The following is a 12016-nucleotide window of genomic DNA, read 5'->3' as shown; positions in this document are numbered from 1 at the left end:
ATGTTGAAAACAGCCTCAGACAGTAAAAATAAAACGTATATATACATATACATTAGAATATAAGCAAAATTAATAAAACAAAACAAAATTTAACTATCTTTGTGTGTTTTGTGGTGGTTGTTGTTAAGATTTTTTTTTTTTCGTTTTTATCCGTGGGAGAGTTTTCTAGCGTTAGACAACTACACAAATATGTTCGTTTCAACATAACTCCAAAGCTTAGTTGCTTGATAATTATAACTTTCCGTTTAAACCACTTGCATACTTTAAAAAAATCCCTTTGCTTTGCAATAACTTAAAATTGTTCTACTAGCTTTTTCATGTTTGTTTTTTCTTTAAGTGAAGATAAAATTTACCTTGACAGCCAGTGTGGAACAGTCCGTAGTTTTCGCAACGTTTAAGAAACGTGGTCAAATATAATAATAAGTAGTTCAATAAAGCATAAAAGACTGAATGCTTTGGCTATTTTTTTATGTTCGAAACTCTCCAAAACTGTTAACTGAAATAGACTATTTCTGTAATATACAGCGGGTTTTTTTGGTTTGTTTAATAATAATCAACTTTATTTCACAGCAACCATTTACATGCATTTCAACATTTACATCTTGTTACAAGTTGGAGGTTGATTATGTATAGTAGGCAATTCAGGCGAATTTTCGTAAATTATCTACATAATCTTGAGGATGGAAACCGAAGAGTGTTTGTTGGGTAGTTTTTAAACTGCTCAAGTTTTACACTACCAGATTTATTGCTGAAATAAAAATTAAACTCCAAATATTCAAAGGCATATCAGAGAATAAAGCATCAGAATAAACTCAATAGTTTGTTCTTACTGTATAACTGTCTATCAAGCTGTTTCTTAGACCTCATCACCCTGTATTTCCCCTATGAAAGTCATCAGGGAAGTCCTTCTTGCTTAACTATTGTCTCAAGCGTTATTAAAAAGGAACAAAGTAAAGAATCCTAAAGAGAAATTGCGCTAAATTAGCTTCCCATATATTATTGTTGCTGTTGTTGTACATAAGTGCCGCTAAATATTTTACAATTAATATGTGCACTTGATCGAAGCAAATAAAAAAATCTGCCATATGCACTTTAAAGCAATAAATAGTTGGTCGTGTTACAACTTAAAGGAGACGATTCTACTGACTAAAGTACTGCAAATACTATGCTAAAAATAATAATTATTTCTTATTGTAATTTTTATGATTCTCTCTTTTCAGTACAGTGATACCATTTTAGCTGCTTTCTGGAACAGATGGTGCCTTTCGCCAACTTTCAACAGTAAATACACTGGTGCCCAATGCTGAAAGGATTATTTGTTTCTCTGGATGTTGTTACTAGGTACATACAATGTTAGCCTTCAGATCCCTTTTCACTCTGGCGTGGCGTTTTTCCATGGCACTCACAGGAAGTCTCCCCAACTACACCAGAGAGACCTTTTCAATCAGGAGTGCAACAGAGCAGTAACCACAGAAAGCTATATATATATATATATGATTCGCGCTTACGTTGGTGAAGCGTTACTTTAGGTTGAAGGCCACACAAATTCTTACGTACGGATACATTTACTTTTGCACTGGAACTACATGAATTATTCACGGCTTTTCATAACAGCCAACTGCAAAATTAAATAAACGAAAGCGATTGCCTTGGTGATCTAAATTACACTCGTAAAGCTCAGAAAAAACAGGGTCACTGATGAAATAACACTTACGTAACTCTATAACGCCATGTTCGTTTGTAACCGTTCTTTTGACACGAAGTGCGGATATTAAAACCGTTCACCTCTTATATTTGAAGTTTTTTCACTTTTCCAGACCTTACGCGCCATGTTTTTGGAAAAAAAAGGGAAAAAAAAAAACAAAAGGTGACAGACAGGACTAACTAACTTAAAGTAGAAGCCGTAAGTAAAAAATATTGGAAATGAACCCAAGGCAGGGAGAAACAATTGCAACATCACCCAACATTGTTGAATCCAACATTGCTCAAAGATGTTGACTGTGTTAAACAAGATGGGCAGGGTCCTTCGAGAAATTTTATGACATAACCAAATCTCCAGAAAAGGCAATAATTTTTTTTTTTGGGCGTTTATGCCAGCCGTCCATACGAGAACACGAAGATGGTTTTCTTTTTTTAAATTTCCATTCTGGACAGCGTTTTTGAAAAGTTGCCTTTTCGGTGACCGTTTTCACCAGATACGTGTGTGAATGGACGGCCAAACCGTAAAGAAAAAGTTGCGTTTTCAAACGAAAACGGATACGTGTACATGGGCTTAAGGCGAGAACTCCAGAGGCGGGAAAAACAAAACGTGAAAAGTCACAGTAACTATATGAGTTTATTTTTAAGATACAGCGTTTAAATTTTACGAAAGCACTATTCATACAATAGGTACTGCAACTGAAAAACAAATTCAACTTTTGTGTCAGAAATCCAGTCTTGTAGTGACGCACATAGGCGTAGCTCTAACCCTTGTCACGGGAAGTCATTTTATTTTCAGAAACTTATACCTTCCAACTCAAATACGCTTTCCGATTGGAGGAGAACGTGTCACTTGCCAGGGGTCAAAACTCACTAACTCTCCAGGAAAACAGCAACTTGAACTTTTGACTCAGGTCGTAATAACAATAATAATAATAATAAGAAGAAGAAGTTTGGATTTCCTGTTAGATGCTTTCAAAGCATTTTAGTACAAAAGTAATTTTAGAGTTTTATAAGTTTTAATAACTTTTCTAAGTGAACATTTAGTATTTAGGGGTGTGATTAGAAGTTAGCGATTAGTTGTTACGGTTTAGTCTTCGCGAGGTTGGCTAGGGTTTGCCGGCCAACCATCGTTTACTTAGGTTCTAGGAATCCAGACCTTTACACTATATTTATAATAATAATAATTATAATAATAATAATAATAATAATAATAATAATAATAATAATAATCGTCTTTGTTTCTAATAAGATTAACTACATATCCTATGTTATACTTTCTTAAAAATTATACATGATAAAGATATTAATAAACTAATCTGAAAAGGAACATAATAAAACCTAACTAACCCATATCGTCCACCTTGAAACCGCGGCAAATTTGTGTGCCAGCCCCCGTCAAGAAAATGTTTTGTTTTGCAGTCATGGCAGCTAGACGCTTTCAACTGAACAAGAACTGAAGAAGACAGCTTCTTTGTGACAAAACTAGAAATTACTGACCAGGGGCCCGTTTCTCGAAAGTCCCGGTAACTTATCGGGCCCGGTAAGTGGCCCGTTAAGTCCCCGATAAGTTTACGGGTGTTTCTCGAAACTCCCGTTATTTACGATCCCGGTAAATTTCCCGGTAACTTGCCCGGTAATTTACGGGAGGTCATGACCACCCGTAAACTTACCGGGAAATCGCAAATGTTGCGACACTAAACAAACTGGCGGCCGGAGGCGGACTTTTTTTTTTAGTTAGAAGACCTCGGTCTTGTCAAAGACGACTAATTCTGGCCGACATGGCTGACTGTGAAGTCATAGAAAGATTCAGGCTTTTGCGAGCGAGAATCGAGTGGCTCGTGAATGAACTTGGCGACGAATTGCGGAAAAATAAAGCGAGAAGTTGCCCGCTAGCTCCGGAAGCAAACGTGAATACAGGCGTAGTACTACTATTGTTGTTGTTGCCGTAAGTGTTGTTTTAGATGTTTGAAAAGCTCTTAGGGTGTTTGCATATGGGCGCTATATAAATTTGAAATTATTACTATTTTATTGTTATAAATTATCAACCAACGGCGGAAGAAAAAATAAATATTTTGTCATGTAAACACGGCTCACTCGCCGCACATTATTACTTCGAAATGGCTTCCTTTTTAGCATAAAATGGGTTCCTGTCATGCAAAACTAATCCTACCGTAAGCGATATTGTTAATGTGCAGAATTTTCATAAGAAAGAGGAAGTTAGAAATCTGACATGCTGCACTGAGATAAATGTAAACATAATCATTGATATAAACAGAGCGATCGCGATGAGAGTCGAATTGTGCGCCGTCCTCGAAATACACAAATGCAGTGTTTGCTGCATTAGCTAGAGGGATAAAGAATAAGAAGCTTACACACGATAGATAAACGAGAATAAAGAACTTAAAAATCGTTCCACTTTTCGCAAAATAGTTTCAGTCGCATTTCAATTGATCGAGCCTTGTGGTATTATACAAAAGCCGATTTCGGATCGGTAAAAATAGTGCTTGATGTCTGCCGGAGAAGACGATCAAATCACGCCAGTTGAACTATAGCTATTCAATTTTAAAACTTGTATAAGATCCTTCCTTATTCCCAATATTCTCTATACTAAGGCTGCTAAAAGTAAATTTGTATCAGTACGAACTGTTGAAATAGGCGTTGAAATAGGACATCACGCAGACACTGTTTCCCCGGCGATCGCCAAAGCTTGCTTAGCTTCATCTCTTCTACAACTTTGAACGAATTACATACTGATCCTGACTATTAGTTTGATGCTCACAACAAGAATTCATGATGATAACATTCATAATCCTTTTCAGATTCTATTTCACATCAGGGAGTTTCCTGAAAGTAATTGCCGATACCATGCATGATGCAAAATAGCGATCTCTCTTGGTTGCTCCCCTTTGATAAAACGAAAAAGTTAAACTTAGAACGTATTGTATTGTCCTTCAAAAAGCATGAAGACAATCCTGTCTCATCCATAACCGTGCTTTTGTCAAATGAATCGAATGGATTGGTGTAGTCCTAAGTTGTTCTCCTTCTCTTGCGAACGAGCGTGAAGCGCGCAAGAGCCTGGCAATGGCTTCTATTTTACCGGGCCCGGAAATTACCGGGAAAGTTTACGGGTGCTTCGAGAAACGCATTATCGGGCCCGGTAAAGTTTCCCGATAACGGCCCCGATAAGATAACGGGCCCGGAAGTTACCGGGACTTTCGAGAAACGGGCCCCAGGCCACACACAATGCCGTGAAAAATTTGGACGAACGTTCAAGATTTGCACCATTTTGCAATAAAGTCGTAATGTGACACCCGTGTATAATTTGTTTTATTTTTTGAGTTGGGAGGTAACAAAATTCTTAATGAATGGGCCCACGGGAACAGTGAGTTTTGTTTCCCCTATTGAGGATCTCGGGTAAAGAAAACTCACTGTTTTCCTCGGGGCCAGCCATTAAGTGCTTATTATTGTCTTGGCAGCTATCCAATACTACCCCTACTAAGTTCAATAGAAACCGTAAACAACATTCAAACGATTGCCTCGTTTATGCAACAAACTAAAAGATAAGTTCCAGGAATCACTTGCTATTATGAAACCACTGAACAGCACGATTCAGCTCCTCTTACACGTACACTGCCGAACAATCAGTACATGTAAGTGAGAGCCCACAAGACCAACCCGAGACACATTCCTGTCATCGCACCGCTGATTTTCTGTGATGATGCTGAGTTGCAGTTGTTTCCAGTACAACACTTGTTGCTAGAGGAGAAAGACCAACCAGAACTAGAACCAGGACACGATGGTCTATCGCTCCTTGTGATGTCACAGGTCTGTCCTTCGGTGCCACATCTCTTGTAGAAGACAGTTGTCGCTGCATCACCAGAACCGCATGTCAGTGTACCTTTCACACAATTTGGTGATCCTGATGGACATGTGGATTTAGTCATCTTGGAATTACAATCCTCCCAGGAATCTTTGCTTGTGCAGCTGTAACAACTTAGGCAAGAAACTGAAAAAAGGCAACAAATGACGGAGTAAATATAATACTAACTGGACAATAAAACTATCAAATACCAGCCTCGGATACAAGTGATGTAAAACACACACCGGAATCGTCTTGGATTGCCCCTCGTTTACTGTTTTTAGCGACTGTTTAATTACAAATTGTTACCTGAGAATGATGTGTTATTGAGTGAGTCAGACACAGGCATACTCGGAAAAAGGAAATCAGAGTGCTGCTATCAGGAGTTTGTTAAAGATTGTCTAATTCATTTAGTCCTTTTAAGCTCATCGGTTCACGCTATTTTGTTTACTTTCTTTCATCTCCTTACCCTCGCTAAGGTTCGGTATTGCGCATGTCTTACTCGGTTCATGCTGTCTTGGCCAAAGTTCAGTCGGTATAAAGTCTTGCAAGAGCTGAGGTAACTCCAACAGAAGTTTAGGTTTTAAGTCAATTGGCCTTTCGTATTTCCTATCAAGTATTTCTACTGTGTGTATTACATATGTAAGTGTTTTTTCCCCTTTGTTTTCAAATTTAGTTATAATTGATTTAGTATGTTGCACGACTTGATTTTAGCACAAGCTGATTGTTATCGTTTCCCTCGTGCATATGCAAATAAGTAGTCCATTCGAGCGTTACAAATCCATAATTATTTCACGTTATTTTAACTATCATTTGTGTTATTAAGTATGTTTTGATTCGTATTGTTTATGCATATTTTCACTTCAGTTTTGTGACCTTTCATGTGCAGAACATTATTAGTTTTATGTAGAATTGTTTTTATGCGAATTGTCGTTCCGCCCCCAAAATATCAAAAGAGTGTTTTAATTGCTTTATTTAGCCTCCTATTTAGTTGTATTTTTGTAATCGTTGTTTTCAGTTTACGAGTACCATTGAACCTTTCCTCGCTGACTCGAAATAAACCTTATTGGTCATTTTCATCGTCTTCAAGTTTTGGATCTTTGTCTTCGTAAAGTAAGCCCCCTTTAATTCACGGCACGTCTTGTGGAACTTGTGAAACTTGTGTTCTTTCCTTATATTCTTCAATGCGGCCAAATCCGCTTTCAGAGGGAGGTCTTCTTGCTTAAAAACTCAACAAACGTTTAGGGCAGAATCCGATTTTTCCTGTGAATATTTATCAATTATTATCTGCGGTGGACAGATTTCAATAGACCCATTCGGCTAACGCAATGTTGTACCCATTTCAAATCCTCTGGACATAAAATGTTTTGTTCTAAGTATTTCCATATCATTTAAATGTGAATGCTACATTGAGGGTCTCCAATAGGTTTTTTGGGATCCTGTATTTGGCTTTTTTAAAGGTCGGGATTCGGGATTTTAGCGGAAAAGAGCGACAATATTCGGGATTAGAACTAAGGGTCGGGACGCGGGATTTGACGATTTTACGAAGTGGCATGCGGGAAATGTTACTCTAAAGAAACGAGATTCGGGAAGTCCGGCGTCGAAAATGTACAATGAAAATCTAGTTATCACCGTCCTGGACGAGAAAAGAAATGCTCCCTGGGACCTTGCAGTTAACTTGAGCCGATAAGCCTAAACAAATGCCACAGAGCTAGCGTACACAACGGCATAAAGGAACTAATTCAAACGGTTGCGAATGATAAGAAAACCTCCATTCGGTAAATTTGAGTAGTTTCCTTCATGATCAAAATCAAAAGATCGACAGAGAGATCTCACCACATTTTGATCGAAAAGGAAAATCTCTCAGAAACGTACTCAGGAAATTAAAGCACTCAATCTAGAAGTGTAAGGTACATTAAGCAACCAGCGGGAGTCGTGTTTGGCCCGGTCACCTTTTCAAATATCTGTTGCAGTCCAACGTTGTGGTACGTGAGTGGCAATGCTCTTCAGACTTTGATGGCCGTTATCCCTGACTGAAAAGTTTTCCAAGGATCAACGTGATAAGAAAGGTAGCTCTCACCATTCAATTGAGAGAAAAAAAGAAAAAAAGAAAAGGAAAAAGAACAAGCTTTAAAAAGAAATTGCTAACTGAAATATTGACTGACGTAATTGGCAGGAAACTTTGAAAACGTCTTAAATGAACGATGTCGTCGTTATGGTGGAAAGAAATAGAAGAAATAATCCTATAGCTAATTTCTCGGTCACCAAAGAACAGTGCAAAGATTAGCAGTTGGAATTTATATCTACCTGAAAATGCCTTTTTTCGTCGAGCTAAGGGGGTTGAACAAAAATCATGACCTGACCGGGATCGGGATTGGGCTAAAACAAAGGTCGGGATTACGGGATTGAGGAGAAATTTTGTCCGGGATGGCGGGATTGAAGAACCCTATTGGGGACCCTCTACATTATAATGCAAATGCAATAAACCGAAGAATCTTAACCCCGGGGGATCTGAATTGGGTACAACATTGCGTTAGCCGAATGGGTCTATTAGTCAAAAGTGTATCACAAGTATGTTAATAACCTCTTTATGCACCCGTGTCACTGTTCATCCAATAGCAGTTTTCATCATTGCATTACCAGATCGAAGCATAATATCCGTAAATCATTTGCCTCTAGAAGGAGGGGAGATTGGATTACACTAAATTTTGCTGCTGATGTTTGGAATTCTTTGGATATTTCCCTAAGATAAATGCCATCTTAAGCATCATTTGTTTTTTTTTTGTTTTTTTTTTAGCTTGTAATTATTACGCGGGATGCCCTGGAGGGGCATACCGTGTCTAAAAACGGGTCGATTTCTTTTTTTTTTCTTCGTCGTAGCGACAAATCGGTACATTAATTACGCGGGATGCCCTGAAGGGGCATACCGTGTCTAAAAACGGGTCGATTTCTTTTTCTTCCTCGTAGCCACAAATCGGTACAGAAGCAGGCCAAACAAAATCCATTCTTGTCGCTTATATCGCGAGGGAGGGGATCCACTCACTCCTACCTGTGTGACGTCAACGCATCATTTGATATATTTATTACAAAACGGATTAAATTGTCGCGGCATATTGTTAAGATGTTTTGGAATCAAGTGTGCCGTTTTCAAACGGAAATTTCACCATTTTGAAGCGGTGAATCGAAAGAATAACTTCTAAGAAGCACCCGACATTTAAAACGGTGGAAATTGGTGAGTTCCTGGCGAAGGAATCGTGCTTTGTTTGACAGTCTTAGACCACGACGCGGGACTGAAAAGAGGTCGAAAGACATTTAAAACGGTGGAAATTGGTGAGTTCCTGGCGAAGGAATCGTGCTTTGTTTAACAGTCTTAGAAGCACGATGGCAGGCTGAAAAGAGGTCATTGAGAAGCTTATGTTCTCGTAATGGAATTTCCGCAATTTGCGGTAAGACCCTAAGAAGCGTAACACGAGGGAAACAACGTAACGCGATCATCGTGACTCAAACTATTCCTTTAGCAAGGATACTTTTATAAATCTGCGAAGCATGCAGTTGGAATAAATAAATCAACCTCAGCATCTCGCGTAATGCCAGTATAGGCATCTTGTTTATTCATTAAACTCTCCCCTCTCCTACTCGGGATGTATTGTTCTGATTGTCTTCAGCAAAAGCAGGCAAATCAAAATCCATTCTTGTCGCGTATATCGCGAGAGAGGGGACCCACTCACCCCTACTTGTGTGACGTCAGAGCATCATTTGATTTATTCATTAATCTTGGATTAAATTGGTGGCGCCATATTGTTAACATGTTGTGGACTCAAGTGTGCCGTTTTAAAACGGAAAATAAACAAATTTGAAACGGTAAATCGAAAGAATAACTTCTAAGAAGCACTCGACCTTTAAAACGGTGGAAATTGGGGAATTCCTGGCGAAGGAATCGTGCTTTGTTTGACAGTTTTAGACCACGATGCGAGACCGAAAAGAGTTCATTGAGAAGCTTATGTTATCGTAATGGAATTTCTAGAATTTCCGGTGAGACCCTGAGTAACGTAACACAAGGAAAACAAAATAACGCGATCTTCGTGACTCAAACTATTCCATTAGCAAGGATAGTTTTATCAATCGGCGAAGCATACAGTTGGAATAAATGAATTAGCCCCAGCATCTCGCGTAAATGGCAGTATAGGCATCTTGTTTATTCATTAAATTCTCCCCTCTCCTACTCGGGATGTATGTTCTGATTGTCTTCAACAAAAGCAGGCAAATCAAAATCCATTTTTGTCGCGTATATCGCGAGAGAGGGGACCCACTCACCCCTACTTGTGAGACGTCAGAGCATCATTTGATTTATTCATTAATCTTGGATTAAATTGGTGGCGCCATGTTGTTAACATGTTATGGACTCAAGTGTGCCGTTTTAAAACGGAAAATAAACAATTTTGAAACGGTAAATCGAAAGAATAACTTCTAAGAAGCACTCGACCTTTAAAACAGTGGAAATTGGAGAATTCCTGGTGAAGGAATCGTACTTTGTTTGACAGTCTTAGACCACGATGCGAGACTGAAAAGAGGTCATTGAGAAGCTAACGTCATCGTAATAGAATTTCACAAATTTCCGGTGGAAGTCTGAGTCGCGTAACACAACTGGGAAACAACGTAACGCGATCGTCGTGACTCAAACTATTCCATTAGCAAGGATAGTTTTACAAATCTGCGAAGCACACAGTTGGAATAAATGCATCTCGCGTAAATGCCAGTATAGGCATCTTGTTCTTAATATTTTCCGCCTTTCTTAATTTACTCTTATTCGCTATGTTACTTAAATGTTTTTTTTTTATATTTGCTACTCATTGAACTTTGTTTTTTTTTTTGTTTTGTAATTTTTCTTTTTGAGGACCCCACTGTAAACCACTTTGCGTGATGTCGGCTTCCTCAATAAAGATTAACGTTGATCTCAAGCAAAATAACCGCGAGCTGGAAACCTGCGTTACGCCATACAACAAGTTTGACTTGCTTCCTTGAGAGATGAGAACCACATATACGAACAATGCTTGGAAACTACAGATCTCCGTCTTTTTCAGTTTCACAGCTGCATGACAATTTTTTCATAAAAAGTACAGAGCTGCAACTGACCAAATTATTCAAGGTGAAAGCTATGAAAGGAGGTCGCCATGGATCCACATTGTTTGAATCAGATCACGCGAAAACCACGCAAGTATCACGCCAATACTATTAATATTACGGATGCCGTCGATGCCAGCGATGCACAAAACGAAAGCAACTCCATAACTCACATGTAACTCAGGAAATTATTAACCACGATACCAGAAAACGGAAAACTTCTTACTAAAAGCGGCTGATCCTAATAATTCGATTTATTTTACTGCTGCGTCTATTCTGTTCCACTTTCCGAGCGAGATATTCCTGTGTCAGTACAAACGTCTATACAGCTAAATATATTGAATATCGAGGCAATTTGTTTCATATAACGCGTATCTGTTCGCCGCTGTGTGGTACGTCATCTTATGATAACTGCAAGAACATCCTGCCACTGGAACTTTTCGTAGAAGGCTAGCTACGTAGTAGAAAGCACGTAGAATAGCTGAGAATAGATACACTCCTCGTGCTATGGGCGTGTGAAGTATAAATGGAAGATATCAAATACTAATAAAATTGCGTGAATTCCTCCTTCGATGAGCGTGAACAAAAGCGAGATTTGACTTATTGTTCACTGCGTACCGCGCACCGAGTATTCAACTTGGATTAATTATTATTCTCCTTGAGATTTCACGGAAAACTAGACTTTTAACAACCGCGTACGAGTGACTACTGCTTCTCATTACCAGTAACACGCTCGTTTGATGTGACAGGCTATTCTGGAGTAAACCTTTGACTTACTTTCTGGAGGAAAGATGAGAACCACGGTTATGAAAGACACAGCAAAACAAGTGATTGCCATCGTCTTGATTTCCAACGCAACAAGTATGAATACAGCAAAGTCCCAATTGAAGCTAACGAATGTCTTCGTTCTTACTTCTCCAAATGCGTTTTAACGTATGCACTAACAGCCTTATAAACAATCGTCACCTGACCAAGTCACAAGACAGGCGCATGGCCGTATTGCACGTCATCTCTGACCAATAAGGTCATTCTATGACCATATTTACCGAAGGGTTTCCTGTTTAAGCCAGGGGCGGATTTATTGAGTAGGGGTGGGGGGAAAGGGGGTCTCTTCGGCCCCCTCTTTCTCTTTCACATAAAGAACACATTATGTAACACGTAACGCGTAAATAAATTCCGGTTCATCCCAGCTCAAAATCAACTTACAAATTAAATGGAAATTGGTGTAGAAAGAAATGAAAATTCATTAAAACCCTGCCGTAAATATCTGTGTTTGCAAAAACCACCGCGACAAAATAAAGTACCGGATCCTGTAGTAAAGGATCTAATCAGTAC

General features: G+C 38.8%; 1 protein-coding gene across 1 annotated transcript; it reads right to left on the bottom strand.

The window, feature by feature from the left end:
* Nucleotides 1–2316: 2316 nt before the first annotated feature.
* Nucleotides 2317–11608, bottom strand: LOC146452168 (uncharacterized). Its single transcript, XM_085098137.1, has 2 exons — nt 11459–11608; nt 2317–5707 (listed from the first exon to the last, which is right to left on the bottom strand). The coding sequence occupies exons 1-2, from the start codon at nt 11517–11519 to the stop codon at nt 5343–5345; spliced, it is 426 nt and encodes a 141-aa protein (XP_084954263.1). The 5' UTR covers nt 11520–11608; the 3' UTR covers nt 2317–5342.
* Nucleotides 11609–12016: the final 408 nt, after the last annotated feature.

This window comes from Pavona decussata, unplaced genomic scaffold (genome assembly GCF_977016875.1).
Source record: "Pavona decussata unplaced genomic scaffold, jaPavDecu1.1 SCAFFOLD_377, whole genome shotgun sequence".
Lineage (NCBI taxonomy): Eukaryota > Metazoa > Cnidaria > Anthozoa > Scleractinia > Agariciidae > Pavona > Pavona decussata.
This window is presented reverse-complemented; position numbering and strand designations above follow the sequence as displayed.

Excerpts from the sequence above, each read along its gene's own strand:
- LOC146452168 (XM_085098137.1), bottom strand. The coding sequence starts at position 11,519 with ATGGCAATCACTTGTTTTGCTGTGTCTTTCATAACCGTGGTTCTCATC. Across the intron at positions 5,708-11,458 it reads TCTCATCTTTCCTCCAGAAA|TTTCTTGCCTAAGTTGTTAC; the intron begins GTAAGTCAAAGG and ends GCCTTTTTTCAG.